General features: G+C 43.5%; 1 protein-coding gene across 3 annotated transcripts in view; it reads left to right on the top strand.

Moving 5' to 3' along the window:
• The first annotated feature begins 4,412 nt into the window (after window positions 1–4,412).
• PLAGL1 (PLAG1 like zinc finger 1) overlaps window positions 4,413–27,018 on the top strand; it is a 47,656-nt gene continuing 25,050 nt past the window's right edge. For 2 of the 3 annotated variants that reach the window (XM_065632277.1, XM_065632275.1), the window contains exons 1-3: window positions 4,413–4,483; window positions 18,212–18,324; window positions 25,105–25,147. In XM_065632277.1, coding sequence (XP_065488349.1) covers window positions 25,129–25,147 — 19 coding nt within the window. In that variant the 5' untranslated portion in view covers window positions 4,413–4,483; window positions 18,212–18,324; window positions 25,105–25,128. Of the gene's footprint in view, window positions 4,512–18,211; window positions 18,325–25,104; window positions 25,148–27,018 lie in introns of all 3 variants that reach the window. The other variant, XM_065632276.1, reaches the window with a different exon arrangement.

The raw sequence follows: 27,018 nt of genomic DNA, 5'->3' as shown, positions 1-27,018 counted from the left end.
AAGAAGGACATTGAGACCATCCTAATAACCTTTACAAGTGCTTTGATAACATTCTCAAAACAGATTTTCCTTACTTTCCCTATTTTGAAAGGTAGCTACTATGGCGCTTAGATAAATTTATTTTCACTCATGTTAGTCTCTCCTCTCCTGACAAACTTGGATGGGCATCTCAGCAGGTAATAGAGCAAAGGCTCACGAACCTCTTCAGGTTCAAAGAGTTGCCTGCCACTGGGAATTTCTGCCAGTGCAAAATCCTCCTCAGCTTCCTGACTCCCAGAGTACTGGTGAGGGGCTGGAGCCACGGGCTAAGTCCGGCCTCAGTTCCCTTTGTAGTTGTTCTGCTAATTCACTGGAAATGGTACCAGACATGACTGCCGAAACGCACCTGCACTGCCACACCTATCTGTCTGTTCACCCGCCAGCCCCACCAGTGGGGCATTCCCCCTCATAAAAGTAGAACTGTGTTACACTGCAGCACCATTGTTTCCTTCCTAGCTGCACCTGTGGAAAAAGTCCCGCCTTGTCCAGACTGCTTTGTGCTACCTCCTCTCTGCAGGTCAGAGAAGCCATGTGCTAACGCAGCAAGCCAGATCCCAGTCTGAGAGTGGGATGTCAGGAATGACACCTGAAGAGACAAGAACCTGCTCCACATCTCATATGCTCAAAAGGGACATCCAGACTTTTCACTGGACCACTTGTACATGTCGGTTCCCAGGCAGACCCTGCCTTCCTTCCATCCTGGGCTAGGACATCTAGTGACAATCAGGGCAGCTATTGCTTACATAGAAAATCTCCCTTGGAAAGTGTCAGGTCTTTACCTCTCTCTGGAGGTAGCTGAAAATCGGAAGTGATGAGATGTAACCATCAACAAATCCACTCTGGTTTGATGTAATATGAATGTGTTAGAACTGAGTGTCTAGAGTCACATAGTACAGATTGTAGACAGACATACCCATGGATGCTTTTCAAAGCTGAAATACTCCCCTGTAAACTCTGTTTGCTGAGTTGACAGTATTTCAACAAAGCATGCTTGTTTTTTCATTTATGATTGATTCCTCAAAGCATCCATAAATGTGTTACATGTATGAAATTAAGGTAGTTGGTGCTCACTACATCTGTTTAGAAGGTTCTAATAAGAATTTATTTTTATGCACATGACTAGAACTGAAGGCTTGAAATGAAACTCTGGTTTCAGCACTGAAGTCAGTGGGAAGTTCATCTTAATTTCAGTGGGTCCAAGATTTTGCATAGTTTTGGTTTTGGTTTTTTTTTTTTTTACCATGGTGATGAACACTTCTGTCATGACTTCAGGTAAGTCAGGTAAATAACTTCAGGCTAACTTTATCTAGAGAAATAAAAAATCTTTGTGACATGATTCATGAGAATTGTAAATGTTTCAGCTCATTTTTGGAACACTGGATGTCAGTTTCAAGGATTCCTCATTATTGAATGGTTGTTTTGTCATGTATTTACAGGAGACTTAGCGTAACCTAGGGGACTGCCTTGGATCATTCCTGAAAAGATTCAAACAAATGCTGAATATTGACTTGACTTGAATATTTGTTTTTGGAATGTTACAAGAGGAATGTGATCACCTGGAATATTTTCATTTTTGTCACTCCTGCTTTGTGTTTGATTGCTAGAAAATCTACCTGAAGTGTGAAATCATTCTGTTTAAATAGGTTGTGGCATTATTATGTATTCTTAAATTATTACAAAAAGATAATGAATTTTATGCCATGCATTTTTACTTAATTACAATATATAGATACAACTTGAGCATTGTGTATTGTGGTAGAGTTTGCTGTAACAGGCTATACAGCCATGAAGCTTTACACTGCACTGGCAGTTTTCCATTAATAGCCCTGTACTTGGATTCAGCCCCAGACATGGGCAGGCTGGAAGAGGAGAGGATCCCTCACATCCTGTTGGTCACTGGAGAAGCAGAAAACCATGAGCAACAGTAAGGAGGGGAAGAGGGATATGGGGTAACGGTGTAGCTGCCACTTCTCTGGGGTAATGCCAGCAGACACGCAGGCTGTGCAGCACAAGCCTTGCTGCTAGCCAGGTGGCTCGGGGGCTGGCATGCAGCTGGCTGAGGGAGCCACCCCATCCGAGCCTGGGTGCGAGCATCACATCCCTCACATCACCTCCCCACAGGGACCCCTCCTGATGCCCTTCCCCTCCAAATCCCCTTTCTCTGGTCTGTGTCCCCAGCAGCAGCTGTTCCAGGCAGGTGGGTAAAGCCATGGGGTGGCCAGCTCTGCACCCTCCATGGGCCTGGGGGAGCCCCGGTGTTTTGCAGCTCCTGGTCCCTGCTCAGAACCACAGCAGCATCTGTCTGTGTGGGTGCAAGGGGGAGCCGAGAGGGGTCAGAGGGAGACAGCGCTGCAGGCACTAGAGGGCAGGACAGGCCACAGCAATCGGGCCACAGGGACACCTAGAAACACTGATGTTACCTGTTGCACGTTTCACACCCTGCACTAGTGACACCCTGCACTAGTGACGGCCATCTGGAATTCCTTCCTCCACTCCAAAGGAGCTGACCTTTTGCAAAATCTCCTCATAACATGAGGAGGGGTCACACAACATAGTCCACACAAATATCAGAGAATGGTTTGGGTTGGAAAGGATCTTTAAAGATCATCTAGTTTCAAGCCCCCTGCCATGGTTGCTTTACTGGTATAAACCAGAGCACATTTCAGTGGTCTAGCTGTGATGCTGCTGTATTGCAGTATTATTGTAAACAGCCTTGTGTCACCTCACTCCTCTTCCTCAGCCTCACCATGAACATTGGGCCCTCTCAAATTGCCCAGGCTTTGCCTATTAACATATGATAATATTAGCATACATATATTGTCACTGGTTGTTTAAGTTAATAAACTTGACAGCAAATTGTAGCAGCCATGATAGTAGCATATGCCATGTTGCTGATGGCCATGGGATTCATGATTTCTTGAAAAAACTCTAGCTGAGAGGCTGATGCAATAATGCTTGAAACTGCCCCAGAAAGATTACTTTTACCCATCAGAGTCCTAGCTGGATCTCACAGACACTGCTGAGATAACATATACTGTTAAAAATGACCTAATAGTGTAATTTGACTGAATAGGAATCATAATTCAATCACGCTTTGGCAATTGAAACGGTATCTGCTTTAAACACAGCTTTTTAAAGACCATCATGTCTGAAAGTACTCATATGCATGATGGGTTACAGAGTACATCTAAAAGATTATTTAATGTGCAAGTACTAGCAGATCAACCATTACCACTTTCACTAATGGTAACGAATCAATCAAATACATTTGTTTTAAACAGAGATGACATCATACTCAAGTTATCTACCATTCCCCAAAACACAACAAACTGAATCACAGGATCACTGAAAGGTCTATCTAGGTTGGAAGGGATCTCTGGATCCCTGGTCATCTGGTCCAACCTTCTCTAAAAGCAGGGTCCTAGGTTAGGCTGGACTTTAGCTGCAGTGTAGCGCTGCTGAAACTGGTTTGGGGGGCCTGGTGGCCTGCAAGCTGAGCAGCTGGACAGCAATGCCCTTTGCAGCTGTGAAAATAAGGCTGTGTCCCAGGTTGCGTCAGCAAGAGCATAGGCAACAGTTCAAGGGATGCCATTATTCCACTTTATTTGGCACTTATTGGTCCACACCTGGAGGACTGAGCCCAACTGTGGTCTTGCCCAGTTCAAGAGAGACACTGAAAAATTTGAAAGAGTCCTGTGGAGGGCCACAGAGATGGTTAAACGTGGAGAACTTGACATAGGAAGTGAGACTGAAGAAACTGGGTGTGTTCAGCCTGAAGAAGGCTCAACTGAATCTGATCGTGATTTTCCAACACTGAAATGGTGGTTATGGAGAAGGTGGAAGCATCTCCACAAGATGAAACAGCCACAACATCCACATGCTCCCTTCTGCCCCTCAGCCTGCCAGGGCGCAATTCTGCCACAAAACCCCAAAATAACAAAGCAAAATCCGTATGCGTGCAGGAAATTCTTAGTGCTGTGAGGTACCTTCCTTGCCAGTAATTAGCTACCACTAGCGCAGGTGAGGGGCTTTCTGTGGATCCTTACAAGTACGGACAACTCCGTACGGCCACAGCAGTGGCGGCATCGGCGCTCAGAAAGCCGCGGGCCGGATACTTACACTTCGTTTTTAACAAGTTTCCCCGCAGTGCCGTTGCAGAGCAAACCTTCGGGCACCGGCGGCGGAGCAGCACCCCTCCCCGCCGAGCGGCCGCGGCCCCGCCGGACCGGACCGGCGGGGCGGGGCGGGGAGGGGACGGGGCCGGGCCCAGGCCCGCCCGCCCCTCGGCCCAGCCCTGCCCTCCTCCGCCCCGCCCGCTGCCGCCCCGCCGCCAGGCGTCTCCCCGGGGCCGCGCACCGCTGCGGGGACGGGAGGAGCCGCCGCCGCTGCGCTCCCCGGCCCGGCGCTGGGGAAGCGGGCGGCGCCCGCGGAGCTGGGCCATGAGGTGAGAAGGGCCGCGCCGGGGGCGGCAGGTGAGCGGGGCCATCGTGTGGGGCCGGGCTCCGCCGTGGAGCGGGGTTGCGCTCCGGCGGGCGGCAGCGGGGCGCTGAGGGGAGGGCGGCCGGGCGGCAGCGCCGAGCACCGGGGCTGGCGGGCCGGCTGGGCCGCCCGCCGCCGCAGGAAAGCGAATTGCGCCACATGTGTCCGCTTTCAGGAGGCGACGCTATTTAGTTAGCTATTTTCGCCTTCTCCCCTGCGACTTTCCCCGAGCCCCAGCCGTCCCGCAGGCTTGTCCGTCCGCTGAGCCTCGCACCAGAGCCCCAGGACGGGCTAACGCCCCCGGGCCCGCTCCAGCCCCTCTCGCCTCCCGGAACAGAAAGGACTCAGTAGCGGCGGTTTAAGCGGGGCGGGGGGGGCACATCGCTTTGTCGTTCTTCCGTGCCTCTCTCCAGCCCCACGGCACTCGCGGGGCTTTCACGGCAGAGCGTGGGGCTGTGAGGCGCGTTCGGCGGCGGCACCACCTGCGGCGGGAGGCTCGGGTTGCGGTCCGGGCTGGTTTGTTCCCGCGTGAGAAGGCGTCGGTGGGTCCAGACCCTCCGCTCGCAAATGGGTCTTGACACCCGCGTCAAAATCCCGGCCGACTGAAGCGGCCGCAGCACGGTTTGCATCAGTTTTCCATCCCGCTTCGGCAGGGTGACAGCTTGCTGCGGACAGCTCTGGAGCTGTCATTGACCCCTACGGGAGACGTGACTTTTTTCTGTGGGGAAGAGGAATTTAGCACATTATGTGATTTATTGTTTCTGGAAGTGTGTAGCTTTGTTAAAATTTAACTTTCAGTTGTTTTTTATTTCCCTGTTAAAAGTCTGTGTCCCGTAGCCATACAACTTCGTTTTTCTAGAAGGGTGAATTTGAGACAGCCAAACTCTTCTCGGAGGGCTGTTGCTTTCCCGTGAGACTTGAGCATAACAAGTATGTTCCTCCTTGTAAAGGAGGGTCAATAAGGCTGACTGCTTTTGTAGAAGATATTTAAAGTAGTTAATAAAGAGCGCGTAATAGCTGTATTTAAAATGTGAGTTTAAATGTGATCTTGCCACCTCAGCTGATATTTTTAATTTATAAAGGACTGTATAAGACAAAATACTAGGTATGTTTTTGGGTTTGTGATACATCTACTTATGTATTCATGTGTGGCCACTTTGTCCAACATATAGGTTTATTCATATCACCTTGATAATGGGGCTCTTCATTAATAAATACAAATGGTGCATACATTCTGTTTCCAAGAAGTGGTAGGAGAAGATGTGCTTGGCATTATTGCCAGAAGATTAGCAAATCCAACTCTGACAGAATGAGGAAGGACGAGGTTCCCAATCTGAGCGCTCGTGTCTCTCAGTATTGCAGTTGTAAAATTAACATCAACACGTGCGACCTGATTCTCCATTGTCCCAGTGCATAGCAGAAAATCTGGCTGTTGAAGTCTGAGATGTCTGATCACGTGAAGTGGCACAAAGTGTCAAGCGGTGCTGTCCTGACTTGGCAACTTCTCCTGCAAGACACGAGGGTCTCTTTTTCTTGTGAGGTCTGCAGGGCTCCCCTGGCCCCACACGTACAGCACCTCTGTTGTGCTCTGATGCGTTGCTGGGGAGAAATAAAGATGCTGTCATTGGGAATTCCCCTTCATTGGTCCTTCAGGTCCCTGCTGGTTTGAGAAGCAGTGCACGGAGCTCCGCTCCACCTCTGTGCGTGGGGAGTGGTCGTACTGTGCAACGTGAAATGAGGCTGTGCTGAGTAGGTGGCTCTGGGTGGAATATGGAGAGTTCTGCTAAATAGAAGTATAGGTACAGTGACAGGATCGGTGACAAATTGTGTGATCATTATTTGATGTAGTGTATGTTAGCAGCTGTCGTGCCGTTATATGCGTGGTGTATTTTCCACCCTTAGTGTGCACATACTTGCCCTGCATTGTAAGTCAAAGCAGTCAAAATCTCATCTGCAAGCCCAGTGGAAGCCGATATAGATCCTGGAGTAGTATAACTGCTAAATAGGCTGATCGCCACTGTGTTTTAAATTGTTGAGTGCTCTCAAGGTGTATACCTGACATTTAAACAGAACCTGATCATTCTGATCATGCAGATGCTGCAAATTGATAATAGGATTATTTGTGTAAGAAGTAGAAGATGGGATGAATGGGAATAAAAGCTAGAAATAAGATACGAGGGACTGTACCTGTTTCTCTGGACCTATGCATCAGAGTGAGAACAGTAGTGGGAGGTTTGGAGAGTTTGATACAGGAAAGCACATAAACACAACGTAATAAATAATTACCTTTTAAAGGCAGAAGAGGCTGTTAAATCATGTAGTTAGTTTTCCAAGTTTAATAAGGTTCAAGCCTTAGATTGGCATCTTTAAGTTTATTTAAAATTGCTCTGATTCTACGATAAATGAATGCATTACTTGTAAGTAGACTTTCTTTTAACATGGGCACTTGTTTTGAATTCATTTTGCAGACACATAAGTCAGCAGGTCACAGATTCATGCTCTTTAGCTAAAGACAATAACTTCTATTTCCTTTCAATTCCGTAATCTGCTCTGCAGTGAGAATCTCCTTGTTGTAAAGCTCTGTGAGCTCATGCGTTTCTTCTCTGCCTGCATGTCCTTCTGCCAGGACTTGGTGGAAAGGAAGCAGTGTAAGATAATTCCCTCCTCCCGCAACTGCTGAGACACATTTACTCTACACTGTGTTGGAGGGGCTGGGACCTGAGCTGCTGTCCTTTTTTTTCCAAACCCTTAACTTCTTGGTTGATGATTAAAAACTAAAAACATCAACCACCACCCCGCCCATAAATGAATACACACACTGTACTTAAGACAGACTGTGCTGGTGTTTGAGATAAGTTTCATGTGTTTGATATAAATTTTTATATGTTTGAGCACTTGACATTACACCTAAATAGTCCTTGTCAGTAAGAGCAATCTGGCTCACAAGACATTTGCAGAACCAGAGCATATTTAAAGTACGCATTGCCAGCTAGTTCCCTACTGGCTCCACTGAGTTTTTATTTTAAGATGTTCCCGCTTTCAAAGATAAGCATGAAGCAAACGAGACTGCTCCAAATGCCAAGGGACCAGCAGTCACACACTTCTACTGAAGCATGTGCTGCCGTACAGCTGGCCACATCATTTAATTGCCACTAAACCCAGAAGAAACTGTTTGCTCTTTTCTTGCGTGTGTGGAGAGAAGTAGGAAATCTCTTTAAATGATGCCAAGGATACCGCTATTTTATGATAACCAGCAGGAAATAACAAGAGTTAGGAGAGAAAGAAGGTCAGTCTACTTGAATTCTGTATGGGAAAATCTTGGAAGTTGATAATAAAATGTAATTCCACATATACCCCAAGGATATTAGAATAAATATTTTCCTTCTAGCTTTGCTTTTTTGCTGACTTATCTTTTTCTTCCATGCTTTCTTCTGAATATGGTCTATTTGGAATTTGCTGTGAAAGAGCATTTTGGGTTCCAGATGTCTCGGACATGACAATCTAGAAGCGATAGTTCTTTCCAGTGGCCTTCGTCCATATGCTTCTCATATTTCCTCTTTTTTCCGGCTTTTTCTGTCTGTACTGATTGATCTTCTGTAAAGTGACGTGAGTTGCAGTGCTAAATTGGGATCAAGGATACCTTTGTAAACTAATTCTGTCTTGGAGGACAGGGCAGATCTGCTTTTATCTTTCTCCTTCCTGCATCTAGAGCATTATTTTAGGGGAAGCTGTTTCACAAACAACTTGAGGTAGCAAAATTTAAGCTTTCCAAATAGCATTAACTATTAATAATTCCGAGCTGGAATAATGATACAGTAGAGGTTGTATCATAAGGCATTGATTTATAGTTCAAATGAGTGGGAGAAATAACTTGATCACACCGATTACTTCCCAGTGTTTTCTCCCATTCAGCTTCCATGATTTTTCAAAGGATATCCCTGAACACACTGACACTGTATATTCCCTTGCTTAAACCCCAGAAAAACTGCAGTGGGAATAAAAGGCAGAAAAGCGTCCATTTCTAGTCCCTGTGGTGGGTTGTAAAAGGGTTTAAAGTAAGCTCAGTCATGCTGGGTTGGTAACTCAACATCCGTGTTTGTTGTTATTTTTCCCTCTGGAGAGCCTCAAGTTTCAAGTATAGAAAGATTTGGCTTTTTGAGTTGCTAATAAATCCTTGAAGATATGAGAGAAAGAGAAACTAAAACTCGAGTTCTTGTCTGTATCAGTGAAGAGCCTGAAAAAGTACCCGTGCAGAAGAACTGTGTGCGTTTCATCTTATTATTCTTAACTTGGGTGCTGCTATTGGAGTATGAAAGATCCACAGGGGTCAGAGACTAAGCGCTGATGTTCATCCCAGCCCAACCACTGGGAGCCAGTCCTCTGTGTAACGTGGATGGATTCCCTGTCCCAACTGTTTTCTCCTCTGTCTCCTCCTCCCCTGCTCTGAGGGAAGTGGGAATGGGTCTGTCCTAGGAGGATGTTTCTTCATTGCCTATTTCATGTGTATCTTGGGGAAGAGCAGGAGAGTTGTCTCTTTTGTGTATTGCGATACAATAGGACAGCGGTCATCTTCTACATGTCTGGAGTGATAGTGTTCTTTTTGCCGTATGTGGGGCAGTGGGGCTCCTGAAAGGGAAACTTGTGGTTAAGGTAGTTCAGCTGATGGCTGCCCAGACCTGTATGTTGCACGCAGAGCTGTCAGTGCTAAATGTCAACTCTGTGTGCTGAGGGGTGTTGCAGATGACCTGCATGACCTAGACATGCTGCATAGAATGGCTCACTGTGTTCATTGTGTAGATGGCACCATGCTTTGTCTTCACAGCCACGCTAACCATGTTGGGGAAGAGTGTGTGCTGCCAGTTGGGGAGCACTAGTCACTCCAGAATGGCAAGATTCATCCCTGGACGAGTAAGTTTACTGCATTTGTCCTGTTGGGAGGCACTGCCTCCCGTCAAACTTCCGATGCCATCGTCTCTCCAATGATCATCTCAAGATCTGTAGCAAGAAATGCGCTTGCAGCAAATGCAGACTAGCAGCTGGTGGAGTGCATAGGGTGGTGCCACCAGTGCGGTCAACTGTGTGCATGGGGCACACAGATCTTGGGCATGGTGTAGGTAGGCTAAAGGGTCCTGTAGTGCAGACACAGGGAGAGCCACTGTGCCCCATGCAGTCCGCCTAATACCTATAGTAAAGACAGGGCACGGCATTTGCTCCATGTCTTGTACCATGGCACAGGTAACAAAGTCAGTGTAGATGTGCTTTACTTTTCTTCAGGGCATGTAATAGAACTGCACTTAGGAGAATACTAGAGTAGCAGTATCTAACCTGTGCTAGTGTATACAATAGCAAGCAAATGTAGTGCAGTGAGCAATATTATACTTTGCTTCTCCACTCGGCCTGTTGTTTCCAGGTTCCTGTTGCTATGAATGGTGTTGAGGGACTCTTGACGATAAGCAAGAGTATCTTCTGCAAGAGTGTCATGTGTATCTTTCAGAGAAAAGCACAACAGCAAAAGTCCCACGTGCTTTTTTGGCTGTAAAATGTCAGTGCAATTCTGTTGGTTTACTTCTGTTGGTTATTTCAGTCACCCAGCTGTACAGTGTCATCAATAGCATTGGTTTGCCCTGTCCTACAGAAATAAGTAACATTAGAATTAATACGGCTTTTTAAAATATTACAATTAATAGTGCTGCAAGGTTGAACAACAAACAAGTGATTTATAAAGCATTAAAATTCTGTTTTGCCAGTGCCTTGAGAGATTGATGTCCAAAGAAGACAGTAAGTATCTAATAATTATATTTTCCTGTAATAAAAAACAGTGGAAGGAGCAGTGAAGCACATGTTAAAGACATAGCTAAGCTAGTTCAAAGTTTGTTTTGTCCCCAGAGAGGTGGATTTTCCTTCTCTGTCAGGTGGAATTATCTCCAGAGTCATCGCCACAGATGCAGCATGTAGAGGACCAAGGGGAGCGTGAAAGGGAGGGAAGCAGCAATGCACGAAGAAAGATCTGGAAAGAGGTGATAACTGCAAGGCAAAGGAAAGATCATGACATACCGGAAAGTATTAGCTAAAGAAGTTACTAAAAACATAACTGAAGTTGGACTGAAGAAACAAAAGATAAACAGTCAGATGGAAGAGCGGTGCAAAACCCCTGGAGATTTGTTAACATAAGAAGTTCTATTTTAATTCAATTTTCATTTAGTCTTAGCAACCAGCTCAACTTTCTGTGCAGAGAGGCAACCTTTGTAATGTCCTAGAAAGCAAAAAGACTCTACATACATGGTCCAGGATGCTTTCTGGCATCTGATTTTTTCTTGTATCTTGGTGGAAGTCACGGCTCACCTGCATCGTTGAGTAAGTAAAAGGCATTAAACCCTTTTTAAGCGATTAAGACAAGCTAAGAAGAAGTAACATAACTCTTTTCTGCTTCAACTGCACTTAGATATCTTGGCAATCACCCTTATGAATTAAACAAGTGACTTAATGCCTCTCACAGTGAAACAGCAGCAGGTGATTTGCCTGCTGAAATCAGGTGATTTACCTGTTGAAACACTACCTTTTTGTATTCTCAGGGCTCAGCCAAGAAAAGACCAGGGCTGCTGGCTGCAATGAATCCAAATGCACTTTGGTAACACCACTCCTCCCTGTTTCAGTGGAGGAGAAATTTGAAAACTAGCACATGAGGCGTCCCGAGTGGATGCATCATTTGCTTCTTGGAAACCTGGCAGGCAAATATCCCTTCCTCATTCTGGTGGTGCCAAGCACTGGGAAGAGATCGCTCTTCTCTTGCGGTCCTCAGGAGTGGATGCCAATGAAAGTAAGAAAAATCCTGTCAGCTGAGGATTTCCACAGTTGGAGGGGAGGCTGTTATATCCCAAATGAAGGAGGATGAAACCAGCAATTTCAGTGAAATATGACACAGCCTGTAGCACTGGTGAAACCCATACGTTCCTGCTAAGTATTTTGGTTTTGGCCAACTGAGTGTATTCAGACAAAAATAATTTTTACTGGAAATATTTTAACTTGTTTTTACAAACCTAACACTCCTTTCCCCACAAAACAAATAAGCAGGCGAAGCAAGCACACGTTTACTATAAAATCTGTGATCCTGAAATTCTATAGTTTTGAAAAGTATCCTCTGCTTTCCCTTCCGTGAACCCGTTGCATTGCAGGGTGTTTGTGAAAAGTTTCTTTCCGCTGTGGTGAACGCTCACAGTGTCCTGGTTTGGAAACCCGTTGCTTTGGATTTTTATTTTTGCTTAGAACAAAAGACCATAGAGTCATTTTGGGTCTTTTAGAGGTTGCAGATAGATTGTAATGGCATTCGTATCACTGATCATGCCCAGCAAGGCTTCTGGACCTTATTACTTCTCGCATAACAGCTGCCAGCGACAAGAATAATTTTCATGCTTGGAAATCCTCTTTACTTGACCTGTGCACATTTACATGCTGCTCTTCTCTGTAAAACATTCTTCTTGTGAGTGATGGATGGAATCATCTTCCTTTTTAATGCATGAATTTGCTATACAGTTTTTTCACTGAGTCTGCTAGGGTACGTGGAGGTTTTTGATTAATAAAAATGTATCCTAGTTTTCATGTATGTATTGGTTTCCTGTATTTATTTAGTTTTCCTATATTGTATTTACAGGGCAAAGAGGCTGCCCTGACCAAAACAGAGAGATGGACAAGGAAGAGAACTAAACAAGGATAAATGGGAGAGTAAATGGTTTTACCTCTTTTCTAAAAGAAAAGAGCATAGCTGATTTTTTTCCCCTGTAAGTTGCTGCTCTTGTTTCAGTGGTTTATCAACATGAAATCCTGAATCTCAGAACATTTCAGTCTTTGCAGGCCTCAGCACCCATACAGACAAATATTTCCAAATCTTTGGACTGCCAGCAAAGATGAAATGCTGAGTTACAGGGTGTTAAAAGGATGTTAGAGGTCATCAAAGTGACTCAGTTGAAAAAGGGTTGTGGGTCTCAGTCCTCAAAAAAAAAAAGTCAGATTTTTGCTCTTTTTTAATATCATCTTTTATCAGCATCAAAAGTATCAACATTGAAAAATAATTTTAAAATAGGCATTACGAAAATTAGTATAGACTTCTTAAACTAATGGAAAAGAGTATAAAAATAAGGTTACTTTAAATATTTTGTACCTAAATCAGTAAAACAGTTCACAAAATGTTTGAAGACAATGTAGAATGAGTGTATGTTTTGATCTGTAAAAATATTAGCGGATTACATTACTTTAAAACTTTTTTCTTGTCTAATTCACACATTTTTTAGACTACATGAGTCTCTGAATTGTCTTTATGGTCAGTTATTTGGACTGATTACTTTATTAATGATCTAATTTAGAAAAATCCATAGTCAGGTTATAATTTTAAGAATTAAATTCCAACCTAATAGCAAAAATCGTCATGCATCTACATAGGTATTAAGGTTGCTGTCATACTTCTAATAATATATTTGGGTCCCAGAATCTTAAACTGCACTAAATTGTAGTTTTAATTTCATTTATTTTGGCAAAGATGTCTGTCAACAGTTGAATCCGTGGAGTTTACAGGACATCTCTCTGGAAACTGTGACTTCTGCCTTCAGTTTGTCCCAGCAGAGAGAGCGCTGACTCTTGAATCACACTGGTGCTCCCAGTGTGAATCTGGGTAGCAAGTCAGCAGTGACCATTTGGTAGAAATCTGTTGAGTTTTTATTGGCATTGTAGTGGATGTTGGAGGCTGCAGTGTCATTGTGCAACGTGTGAAATACACTATAGTAGTTTATTGACTGAAACCATCTCAGTACTGGATAGTGGGAACTTTTCGATAACCCTGAGTTCTTCCATTTGCGGATCTCGCATCCCGTATCAACATCTGACAGAATATGATCATGGAGGTTTTATAAATTACTCAAATGACCTTCTGGTAACTTGGGGTGCAAATGTCAAACGTCCGAGTTGTTTGGGGTTATTTTTCATTAACTCACCGAACCATACTGAATGGATGTTTCAAATGTCAAAGTTGGAGTTGAAGAGGTCATGCAACTGGGTGGAGAAATAAGGACAAATGACCTCCTGGTGAACTTTTAATGATAGGTTACAGATCACAGGAATTTTTTCTATGCTATTGTAACAAGCGTTTCTGTATCAGGATAACTTTAAAATGAAGAAATGGTGTTCTTTGCTTATGTTACTCGAGCTCTTGGAGAAGTTAAACAGATCCCAAGATCGTCTCTGAAAAAATGACATACAGACAAGTGACTCAATAAAAATGCCGAACTGCTGAAATACTTGGTATATTTTATATCTGCCTGCAGTTTGCATTCATTAATTCATGGTGTGCCAAATTTCAAGTTCCTAATTTAGTATTGATAAGGGAGTTAATGGTCATGTATTTTTAAGTGTGTGTTTTGTGGGGTTTTTTCCCATTCTGTGGAGGTAGTGGCTGAACTCTTTCTTTACCAGCCTCCACAGGGCTCTTCAGCATTGTCCTTGCTATTCTGGTTTCCTAATTCCTTTTGCATTCCCCTGCACTGAAAAAAAATAGAAGCTTGTGTAGACGAGAGCCAGCCTCGTTTAATTTATTCAGGTTTCAGTTTTGCTGGAGAAAGGGGTAGGACTGCGTTACTGTGCGGGATGAAGTCTTAAACGAGCATGAACACTGTGCAAGTAATGCCACATTTTTTGGCTGCTCGTTCAAGTAATGTGCAAGAAACGGCACAGGATCCCAAGAAGGTTTGTGTACCATACAATTATCGACAAGGCGTGCAGTCCAGACCTCTGAAAGGCATGAGTCTAATTATAACTCTGTGTTAGAAGCTGTCAGTTTGGGAAAACAAGAGTTTCGACTGATCTTTAGTTGACAGTGTGGAGCAACCTTTTCTCTCTCTTTTAGCTGAGAAACAAGTTACTGTGCTGAATATGAATGATGATTCGTTGTAATGAATCTGCATCTATATTGACATTTATTCAGCGGTAACCTGTGAGCCACAATTTGATGATTTTTGGAATTACCACATGGCTTCATAATCAAAGGAAAAATTAAGGAAATAACTAGGTAATATTTGGACAATGCATAGCTTTTTAAAAATCAAATATAAGTGCAGTATTTAGAGGATTTGGATTGTTTGGAGTTGTGCCCTGTTGGCATTCTAAGCACTCCTATGAAAATATAACCTCTAAAATTAAGATGCTCTTTAAGAAAAGTAAGAAATCACTCCTGAAATTACGGTTTAATTCTAACAGAATTAGTCCCCGATGATTTAATGTAGTGGTGCCGTTTCAGTATATTAGTTTTAATAACTGTCCTTTGCATCCATGTCACATGAAGTGGTAGACTGCAGTTTTCATGCAGGATCGCTCTCCTGCCAGCCTACAAGTGGGAACGGGAGTGAAAAGACCTGGATGGTTTTGCTGCCGAGTTTCCCGTTGGCAAATCCAGCTGCTCTTGGCAGAAAACCCAAGCGTGCAGGTTCCAGCAAATAAATTGAGGGTTGTGATGGGCAGCTGTTATCCAGTGCAAGGCTTGTGGCGTTTAATCAAGTCAGCTACTGTTGTCTTTCTGCCTTGAGTGTTATTAAGTTCTTAGTGAAAACTTGTTGCTTGTGCTTTAGTTTGGGTTTTGAGGGTGTATTAGTGTTATTATTGCTCCTTTCAGACTGCTCAAGCAGTTCTCAAAGTCTGAGGCCTCTAGGAGTGGACAGAGGAAAGAAAACATTTGTACTAGCCAAGACGCTGTTAACAAACAGTGAGGCATATTTTGGAAGAGCATTAATTATGCTTTGATACATAATTTATGTATAGAGACATTGGGCTTTTATGAAGCAGTTAAAGACACAAAGCTGCTAAATCTGTTAAAATTGCCATTAAGGTGGTATGTTGCATGTAAAATACCTGTATAAATACCAATATTCTTAACCTGAAATCCTTTTCCAGGTAAAACTTCCCTACTTTTAGTAGTTTATGGATGAAGTGGTAATTTCACAGCATTGAAATTTAAAGCTACTAAAGAGTGAAAGGAGACTCAGAAAGTGAATTCCGATCAAATAATTTGAATATTAATATTTACATAATATAGCAGCAACATGACACACAGCTTCACATTATTGAAATAGCGCTGTAGGACACGTCGGGATGATGTTGTAGGTATGTGCAAAGTTGGTGAGTATCTGAGGCTGGGAGGTTTTAAATTACCATGATCTAAGCAAGATGTGTGAGGTAAGGTGTTGGCTTCCAGATGACAAATCTGGTTTTAGGATTTCCTGAAATGCACTGATGTTAGCGAACGTGTATCCGCATCTCTGGTCCCGGGAGCAGCTGTTGCACCAAGCAGGAGCTGGTCGGTCCCTCTGTCTCTGCTGTGGATTTCGCTCGCTGCCTTTGGAAAGGTGGCAGCTGCTAGCGTGTTTTATTTGTAGTGAGCTTATGAAAGGAGAGGGTGTTAAAGTCAAGGTCTTAGTAAAAACCTTTTTTGAAGCTGCAGGAGGCTTATTGACTTTTTGGGGAAGGCTGCCGGAGGAGGATGTGGGGAAGGGAAGGGGCATCTCCCTGCCACCAGCCTGTCCAGCAGGGAGAAGTGGCAGTGCCCTGCCTGAAATGAGTGCTGGGATGCAGGCCTGAAGCGATGAAAAGAGTTTAGCCAAGGTATTGAGAGAGAACAGGGAAAAGTGCTTTTTCACATGACCTCGTACAAGTGGGTTCGGTGTTTGTTTTGTGCCGGTTCAGTCCTTAGTTGCAGTGAGTAGACCAGAGTCCTCTCCACAGCCTCATTGAAATGGAAATGGCTTTGCCCACTGCTGTGGAATGCAAATTATTTTAGGAATGTTCCTGGGTCCTGTGGCTTTTTAAAACTCACACTTTTAAGATTTTTTTTGGGGGGGGGTGGGGGGAGGGAGAGGGAGTATTTTCACCGCTTCTCATAGCAAAACGAGCATCCAGAAATATGACTGGTGCCTTGATTCTGACCCAGCAGAATATGAAATGTGGGATTTTCTTCACATGTACAAGTGGTTCCCAGCGAGTCAGTGCTGGAAAGACGGGAAACGCAGAAATGCTTTGCTGGATTGAAGTCAAAATGCTGAGTGCTTTGCAAAGCCAAACAACAGACCAGCCTTCAGTAAGGCAGGCTGGCATGAGATACAATTTGGTGTCATTCCCTAGGCATTTGTCTCCCTTTTCCTACTATCACTTTTTAAAAACACCATTTAATAGCATTTCTTATGTCATCAGTGCACTGGAGATGGGCAAAGACTCATCCTTGATGCATTGTCTGCATAGGTATTTCACTGACCAGAATAGACCAAAATCAAGTGATACAGGGTTAGAAAAATTAGGATGAGAGAGAATGCTGTATTTCAGAACAGGCAAAACTTGCTTAGAAACAAAGAATGAGATTTGTTGGTCTTTGTGTTTCTGGTATCAGGACACAAGATATAAAAGGGATTTACTTTTAATGATTTTTTTTTTCTTTAAACTGCAAATAGACTTGGATAGATTAGGTGCATATGTGGACTATATTTGATGATGCTACATGTAGAGGTGATTGTAACCAGATCAGAATATTGACTGGTTGATTGATTGGTGCAGGGAATGGCAAGTCAGGAATTTTTAGGTGTTCTGTCCAAATTGAATACTCAGTATAACTTGGCAAAATAATAGCCAACTGATCCAAAAATTATCAAAGTTGATAGAATGTCTTAGTGCCTCACCTCTTGAAGGCACTGGGAACTTACAGTGCTCTTGGTTGCTTGCATACCAAGGCATTTTAATATGTAGAGATGCATAAAATGTTATAAAGTATCCTTCACCATAGTGTGTGTATAAATATCTCTATGTGTGTGTATACACACTTTAAAACAGTATCATGAAAGTATACAGAATACTCTTAGTAAACACATTAAACATACCCTTGAGTGCATGGCTTTTTTCCACCCACAGTTTCCCTTATGATTTTGTGCACCATTCTTTTACATCTGCAAAGTCCTTTGTAAAAGAGAGATGTTCCATATATAACTTTGGATTTTCATTATTTTTTACATTCACAAGTAAGGCTTCCATATGAAGAACTTCTGCAACAGATTTCTGGATCTGGGACACAAGTGTTTATGTGTTGTACTGCTCAAGTTCTTTGCTTAATCAAGGAAAGATGTGGAATCCCATGCAATAAAGAGAAACAAAATAATGGGAAAAGAGTTATCCTGTTTTATAATTATAAAATAATGCAATGATTTGAAAAAAAATAGTAATTTTATGAAAGTACATGCTATTTTCTATGATAAATTATAAAGTGATTTATAATTTCATGTTTAATATTTCTCCAATAAGGAGCTGTACATGTGGTAGATAAAAAATGCACGGAGTTTCACTGTAGGATGTGTTTGGGTTGTACTTCCCATGTACCAAATCCTGATTGTGGATGCACATGTAAGACTAATACAAACCTCAGAAAACCTACATAGGTGTCTCTGAATGGAGATTTTGGCCCTGCGTATTAATTTTTCCCCTGCTCATACTGCATTAATACTTAAATAATTGCTACATCATTATGATTTTCCTTTCTGCTCATGAATTCAGGAGAAGAGAAACTGTGTCAGCAGAAATGGAGTTGGCCCATCACGAGTGCTAGAGGTAGCCAGAAGAGAACAAGTAGGGGCACCAGTGGAATGCTAATGCTGTGTAATAGATGCATTGTCTCCTGCAGGTATGCTTGCTCCTGATGGATGCAACCTGAGGCATAAGGTATGCTGACAGTTAAGCCCTGCCAACCGATTTCTGTAATGGGGAAGAGAGAGTCCTTCCTGATTTAATCTCAGTGTAAGTAGGTTAAATGTGGTTTCCTGTCACATCTTTGCTTGTGTATTTTAAAGACATCTGCAACAGTGCTACTTACCTTGTCTTGAAAAAATGCTTTTACTTGCTGTGCAGGCTTTGGCTGGGATAGAGTTAATTTTCTTCATAGTAGCTAGCATAGGGCTATGTTTTGGATTTGTGCTGAAAACAGTGTTGATAACACAGGGACGTTTTAGTTATTGCTGGGCAGAGCTTGCACAGAGTCAAGGCCTTTTCTGCTTCTCACACCACCCCACCAGCAAGTGGGCTGGGGGTGCACAGAAAGTTGGGAGGGGACACAGCCGGGACAGCTGACCCCAACTGGCCAGAGGAATGTTCTACACTATATGGTGCCATGCTCAGCATATAAAGTTGGGTCAATAAGAAAGAAGAAGGGACATTCAGAGTTATGGTGTTTGTCTTCCCAAGTAACAGTTACACATGACAGAGCCCGGCTTTCCTGGAGATGCTGAACACCTGCCTGCCCATGGGAAGTGCTGAATGAGTCACGTGTTTTGCTTTGTTGTGTAAACAGCTTTTGCTTTACCTATTAAACTGTCTTTGTCTCAATCCACGAGTTTGCTCACTTTTACCCTTCCAATTCTCTTCCCCATCCCGCTAGAGGGGAGAAAGCAAGCAGCTGGGTGGTGCTTAGTTTCCAGCTGGGGTTAAACCATGACACTTGCATTTTACCTTTACTCAGGTAAGATGTGGTAAAAGGTACATAGATAACAATGCCATCTTTATGTGGGGCTGTTATGAATATGAACAGGTTGTCCTAGACATTCTTCAGGGTACCTGAAGTATAGCAGCATCCCCTTTTCAGCTGCATGAGTAAGGTGGACAGAGGACTTCGCAGCATCAGGATTCTCCTGGTCTTCTGGTGCCTGTTTAACTAATGCATCTCTCTGGCACGCAGCATGAAAGGGAGGTGCATTTTTGAGCTGTATAATATCAGATCATTAGCAAGAGTGTGCCTGTTCTGACAGTTGTCATTGTTCTTTGACATTAATTTTGTGCGGAAGGTGATGTGAGGAATTCTGTAATAAACTCTGGGAGCTTGATGTGGGGCCAGATGTTGACTAGTTCAGAACAGCCATGTTTCTACTCACAGTGTTTTCATAATTCAAAAGCTATCATCCAGGTCTTTGTTTCTGCATGGCATGGGTCTCTCACAGACAGCATCTTCTCTTGGCATCTAGATATGGCATAATGATGAAAGCGTAAGGGTATCACCCACAGTGTCAATGTGTCAATGTGAAAGCTTTTCCTGTTGCTGTTATGTCTCTCCCCACATCTACACCCGCTTTTCCTCTGGCTTTCTGGGGCATGATGCCAGGGCAGGTACATGTATCTCTTCTGGAAGAGAGTCAGGTCAGTGAAAGAGCGCTGGCACATGAACCCATGTGAGAATGCTATAGCATTACATGCAGGACAGCTGTTTTCAACAGCTGGTTGTAGTCTTACGTTGCAGACACTGCAAAGGTCCCTCACAGGGAGTTTCCTGTCTGCCCTTGCTGTGGAGTGTGTTGTTTGTAGTGAAGATGAACTTTAGGGCCAGTGAAGCAAGTGCTGGTTGGCAAAACTTATCCTCCTAGAAATTTGCAGAAAGCTTCACCAGGTGTCATCATAGTATTTTCCAGGCACAGGAGGACTAGAAAGTGAAACCTTTACTGCCCCTCTTGCTGCCTCTCAATGTGAAACACTGGTAAGCAAGGCCATTGTTGGCAGCCTTCACAGATGTCTTAGGTGTATTATGAACAGCCCCAGAGGTCTTGTGCGGGCTGTTTTCCCTTGCTATGCCTTTCCTTGTGGGAGTCACCTTTCCTCTGGCATGGCAGTAACTGCCGGTCCTCATGTAGGACCTCATGGACCATATCTGGAAACTGGCTGGCTGATTTCATTACTCCCATGTCCTCTGCATCAAAGCAGAAGGGGTAAAGGGCATCGCCTCTCCCACTGGGGACCCTGGATGTCCCAGGGCAATCCCACCACCACAATGTGTACCCATCCCAAGTCACACATGCCCACACTGTGCCCACTACAGTCACTTCTGAAACACAAAATGCAGAGCATTTGTGGCAATGGTGGAACAACTGAGAAAAAACCAAAACCTAAAATCCTGGCTTCTACACAAATGTAGTCTGCAACATGTCCATCTCATTGATAGCCAGTGCAGAACCCATTGTGGCTTTCTCTAACCAGCATATAGCTCCATTTCACCACCACAAGGTATTGCACTTTTTGTCATCCAGTGTGCCTATAATCACTGCTTTGCTTTCTGTAGACTGTTAACCATCTGTTATACTTAACCTGTCAAGTCCTATTCAACCTAAATGCATAATCTAATTTCCTAGTACCTGGAAGCCTGTAAGAACCTCAGAAGGCTTTACCTCAAATTCATTTTCAGGGCTGCAATTTTCATGTATGGGAAACATCCTCCACTCTGCTCCTCCTCCTCTTCTGCTCATCCATTGATGAGAAAGGACGGTATTTAGGAGCAGCCACAAACAACTCTTTTTGGCTGTGTGGGCAGCACAGCAAGCTTGGCCAATATACCTGCAACACTTCATATTAGGGTCAATGGGATTTACAAGGAGTATGAACACAGAAGATTGGCCAATGAGACTGTTAAATTGAGGCCAGCATGGCCACTGGCCAACCACCTAAGTTTAGATTGACAAGTGACTGATGTGATCAGAAACCACCAGGCACTGTGCCTGCTTGGCACAGCGTGACTGCCATGACTCTGCACGTGTTGGGGCTCCCTTGGTTGGAGGACAATACACTGTGCAAGAGATTCTGTCATGTAGCAGAGGGCTGACCTTGAAGCAGGAGAGTGGGATTTATGGTGGTTGTTTTCTGCAGCTAGGAGAGGTGGTTTGGGTCGATGGTGAGGGTAACTGCAGGGAAGAACTGGCACAGCTTAGGAAAGAGCTTCTAGTTCTGTTTACACACCCTTGCCTCTACAAATATGTCTTGCTGTGCATACCCTCACCCTGTCAGAGGTAACGTCCTGACTGACTGCTAGAAGAGGAGCAGTTCTTTGTGTTGGTGCACCCGCTGCTCTGTTGTTCTGCAAATGGCTTGTGTTGCAGTGACTGGGATGCCCTCATGAAGCTGTTCCCTCCTAGTCTGTAGTCTCTGTGTCCTCCCCAAGGACTGGACTTGGGCACTACAGGGTTGCTACTGCTGATGCTTCTTCATCAGAGGATAGTACAAGAGAAAAAAGAGAAAGTTTCTCAGGCTCTGAGGGCCTGTGGAGAAACAAAATTTAGCGATTTATGGTTATCCTCTTCGTAGTGCCCTTATTCTCTGTGGCAAGTCTTCTGCAGTAGAGTCTTGTAGCTGTGACCACATCCCAGGAGGACTGTTAGGAGCCTAGCTCTGTGCAAAGTGACCTGCCTGTAAGTGCCTTTAATGCTGTGTGGGACAGCAGGTAGATGGCAGTGCCGCAGACCAATTCCTTCCTGGCTCCAGACCGCAGGAGAAGGCAGCCTGGTCAGTGTGGGCAAAAGGGATGGGAGGGAAGAGCCAACCTGTGAATAGCACTTTGCTACTGTGCATTTTGAAGCTGCTTCTGAGTAACAAGTGAATGGAGAACCTCTCTATGCTTCTGGTAGCTGCCCCCATCCCAGCAGCAGATTGGCCTTTCGATTGCAGTGGAGGTATCTCACAGGTGTTTGTGCTGCTCTTTGTCTGAGCGCCTCTCATGTTGTTCTGACCTGTGACTGTGTCAACATGGGCCTTCTGTCCCATGGGGTGTGTGCACTCCTTCTCCATGCTCCCTCCACTATCCCCCAAGTGGCACCACAGAACAATTTAACCAACCCTTAATTGGGGTGCTCATGGACCACCAAGTCACTGAAACATGGCTGGGTGGCAGGCATGTGGGGGACAGGGAGATGTGGGCTGAGGCTGGACTTTCTCCTGACAGGAGGCTGCTGCAGACCAGATACAGGAGGATGAAGGTGAACTACTGACTCAAACCATATGGAAATGGAGAGCTTGTTGCGTTGTGGTTTACCAGATAATTGCCTTGCAGGTTGAATGCTCGCAAAGTTAAATCATTTTGCCTGGTAATTCAGTGGTGGGGTGAAATCTTTATTAGTTGATGGCACTGATTTGACAGTGACAACATGTAGCCTGCTGTGTCTGGGGGTTGCAAAGGTCGGCATACGTACAGTCACATATGGGTGCCATTAAAGTCCACTGTTCCCTCTGCGAGGCCTGAATTTTTAGAAATTAACACCGCAGACAAGTGCCTCTCTCTCAGCTAGAGTGGATTCAAACTGCAGAGTAGTGGTTTTTTTCAGAAATAAACTGTTTTCTGGCTGATGGAAATCAGGGTAGGGGACTTGCTGCTTAGAAAGCCTGCTGTCAGCGTGGCTGATCTAACCTGGAAAGAAGACTTGTTGATGTCCTTTTCGCATGTGGGCCCGTTTACCACTTCTCTCTCATACCTACATACAGTTCTGATCACAGACAAAAGCCAGTTTATACTGAGCTGTATGTTCACTGGAGGCAGCTGTTTTGGCACAGGACAGAGGTTGCAGAAGGGAGGTTGATGTGCTGACACTTCTGATTTGTGGCTCATCTGCAGATCCCTTGATCTCGGACAGAAGTGGTGTACCAGCAGCCTGCCTGGCTTCTTCTAAAAACAGGCAAACTGCAATACTGTAGGACTTGATTGATTTGCTGAAACTAAATGTCTAGTGCTATCTGAGATGCCCTGGGTAGTCCTGCCTGGCTTCTAGCTACTGGTTGGTCCATGAGGGACTCATTTTCCTGTATAATCAGTATTACAGCTGTCAGCCTCATGTGGGTGCTTCAGATGTCCTAGGGCACCTCAAAAGGCATAGGATGCTTGTGTATGGGCAATTGAAACATCTGTCCTTGTAGTGTCTTCCCTGCTGAAGATCTCTGGGCTGCTCCCTGTCAGTTTTAGCCCAAAGCTGGGAGGAAGCTTTTTAGTTTTCTGTTGAAAATCTGAATTTTCTGGAGTAAGGACTACTGTCAACTACCTCTCACCACCCCCCACTCCAAATCACTCTCTAAAATGCAAAGCCTGTACTTGTCTTCTACTTGGTGAAGGCAGCATAGGCTTGAAAGACACGTTTAAGCATGTGGGAAGGAAAAAACAGGCAGCTCTTTATTTTTCAACATCAGAACCCTTCCAAATTCCAAAGTGCAGAAAATAAATTATATTTTCTTTACGTATTATGTTTTATGCTAGGATTGACAATTTAAATCCATGGAGGTTTGGTTATGTTGTGATGAGACACGTGGTAAGATAGCAAGTCTGATTTACTAACTTTGTGTGTCATGGTCTTGGGATTAGGTCTCTGAGCAGTTATAAATGAGGATATGTAAGTTTATCAATACTTAACTTGCAGATGTAATCAGCATACTTGTTATGTTGCCAGGTAATAATGATCTGTATGTACATCGTTGTTGAGTAAATGCTGGGAGGAATGCTCAGCATGGCTGCTTTCTTATGCAGGGACAAACAGCGTGTCCTCAAGCTAAGATGGTAACTTAGGTGCTTACAGTGGCTCACCAGAAGTGTTATCTTAATCTTCTCAAACTTGAAAATGGCACTACAGCGTGCTCCCAGATTTCAGCAGGTAGCTGGATCTTAGCTTCCTCATCCTGCCAGAGTCACATCTTCTTTCTTGGCAAATTCTCATCAGCAGACCACTGGTTCCTCTCTGCCTCATCATGCTCTATATACACCTTATCCTACCACTCCTTTACTCCCCTTGAGTCTGTTTCCTCCTCAGTTCTCATTATTTTTTGCCATCCATTTTTCTTGTCATTGTTACTGCCATCTACCATACTTCTCTTCTCTTGTTTCTCTCAACCAACTCCAATTAGTTTGAAAGTATCTTACTAAAAATTGTTGTATTTTAAAAAAATGAATATGTTATCTTTGACCCATTTCAGTTAGCAGCAAAACACTGTTGTCTTCATCAGGGTCAAGTTTTCACTCTAAATCACGTACATACACCTTCAGACACTGCCTGAAATGTTCAGGACTTGTACAGGACACAACAAAATGTCGTATGTGGATATGAGTGATATCGTTATTTGTATGCCCCCGTATTATTACTTACCTTATTATTATTTCTGTTGCTCCAAATAGTCTTATCCACCTACTGGGATCCCACTATGTTGGAGACTGCTCAGATAGCTACAGAAAACTTGGACTCTGCTCCTATGTGCTTATAGTAAAATTTGAGTCAAAAACCAGCAGATGAAGGAAACAAGATGAACAGAGTTCAGCAGCAAGCTAGAAGTCTCCAGAAGTCTAGAGCAATTAAAATGCCTTGTCCAATATCTAGTTAATGTTCTGCTTGACTTTGCCAGGATGAAGACTCTTAAGATGAATACCAGAAATAGCAGGCTTAAACACAAAATGGCATGCAATGGGGTAAAATACACGGTGCCTGAAAATTCTGGTTTAGTAATAAACGTTAAAGAAGATGTGGGATACAGTGAACTGCTCTTTATTAAAATACACTACATTAATATTGTCAATTCACATTTTGAAATGAAGAAGAATCATTTATTAATGAATACAAAATAGATGGATTTACTCTTTTCCTTCACAAATTAAAATTCTTCCTTGTTAGACTTCCCTAGATACGGTCTCCTCCTTTCCTAAAGAATGAAAAAATATGTATATGATAACTAGCATGAGATTTAGCATGAATAGTGCTAGTTCAGAAAACTGATCATTCTTTTTTCGTTTATTTTATGTAGGTTTCCTTTGCCTGATCTGTAAACATGTCCACAGACCTGCTATGTAAGTACTTTTCCATCATCCCACACTGATTTTTTTTTTTTTTTCTGGTGTACCATATGTTTTTATCAGATTCCCAGATGTGGTCATGATTGATGTCTTTTATCTTAAGTATAAAGTCTGCTTTTACATTTACATTTCTTCTGAGACATCTGTGGAACAATATTGCCATTATAATCAATGAGATTATTCTTGGAATAAGGCATGACTTAATATGATCAAAATTGTAAAAATCTGGTCCATGTATAAGGACAGACTGGTTCATTGAGACTTAAAAAATTACAATTCTATCTAAAATGTTTTATCTATCTTTGGCACAAATACCATTGCAGATTACTACTGAGTGATGTGCTTGGATTTTTTTAATCACTTTGTGAATTTAACTCCTGTGTTTCCAAGGCAGCATTATCCAAGTCACATCTGAATCTCATTCCTCATCACTGTTATTGGAGACAGAACTTTTTGCAGGGCCTCTTGCAATAGGACAAGGGGTAATGGTTTTAAACTAAAAGAGGGGAGATTCAGGCTAGACATGAGGGAGAAATTTTTCACAATGAGGATGGTGAAACACCGGCACAGGTTGCCCAGAGAGGTGGTAGATGCCCCATCCCTGGAGACATTCAAGGCCAGGCTGGACGGGGCTCTGAGCAACCTGATCTAGTTGCAGATGTCCCTGCTCATGGCAGGGGTGTTGAACTAGATGACCTTTGAAGGTCCTTTCCAACCAAAACCATTCTATGGTTATCCATATTTCCTTTTCAACAGCAAAGAATATACAAGCAGCATATCCTTATACTTTGCTGTTGTAACTACCACAAAAAACAACTGCTCAGGTCTCCCCGGTACTTGCACTCTCTCACTCTGGCCTAAGCTATCTGCAGCATTAAGTACATTTTCTATGCTTATTGGTCTGATCTACATGCTTTCTTTTGGAGTCCTTCTAGTGCCTCAGCTGCCATTTTTTATCATTGCTTCTGAGGGCTGCCCAACTGCACACTGTGCAGTGTAAGAGAGGGGAATTTCAGAAATCTGTTTTATCAGTCTCCAATACTTCCTTAGAGGAACAAAGGAAACAGATTTTTTTTGGTCAATAGATGTAATCAGTTAATAAATATAAAAACATCAGCGGCTGACTGGCAGATAGCAGCCATCTGTGGAGGTGATATCTGTACTTCAAGTTATTTGTGAAGGTGCATTTTTTGAGCTTTATCTGCAAACTCGCAATTTTAGGGCCTGCTTAAGTGCCATTTAGATACAGGAAGAACTCTAAAAGATTCATGATGAATGTAATATACCTGACTGTATTGTACAAAACAGGCAAAACTTCTGTTTCAAGTAAAACATTAAAGGAGAAAGGGCAGGGTAATTGTACAGTCAAAATTACCTCAGGCTCCTCAACTCAGATGTTTAAGCTAGTTTCACTGTTTTAGCTAATTTATGCTGCACCAGTTTCATTTTTATCTCTTCAGCTCAGCATCAGGACCTCTTCTCACACTTTCCCTAATGATCAATGTCAATGGGTTAGAGAAGTTGTCGCCTGAGAGGCTGAAGGAGTTGGGTGTGTTCACCATGAAGAAGAGAAGTCTTGGGTGGATCTAGCCATGGTCTTCCAGTACAAAAATGGTGGTTATGGAAAAGGAGGTGGAAGCACTCTTTCCCCAAACGTGCACTGTGACAGGACAAGAGGCAATGACCACAAGTTGCTTCAGGGCAGATGCCCCTGGATATAAGGGACATTTTCACCACGGAATCAGTCAAACATTGGAATAGGCTGTCCAGGAAGTGGTAGAATTTCCCACACTGGAAATATTTGACATATGGCTAGACAGAGTCCTTCGTAATGCTAATCTAAGGCCCTGCTTTCAACAGGAGGC

The sequence above is a fragment of the Caloenas nicobarica genome, chromosome 3 (genome assembly GCF_036013445.1).
Source record: "Caloenas nicobarica isolate bCalNic1 chromosome 3, bCalNic1.hap1, whole genome shotgun sequence".
NCBI lineage: Eukaryota > Metazoa > Chordata > Aves > Columbiformes > Columbidae > Caloenas > Caloenas nicobarica.
The sequence above is the reverse complement of the archived record's forward strand: the minus strand, read 5'-3'. Positions and strand labels throughout refer to the sequence as shown.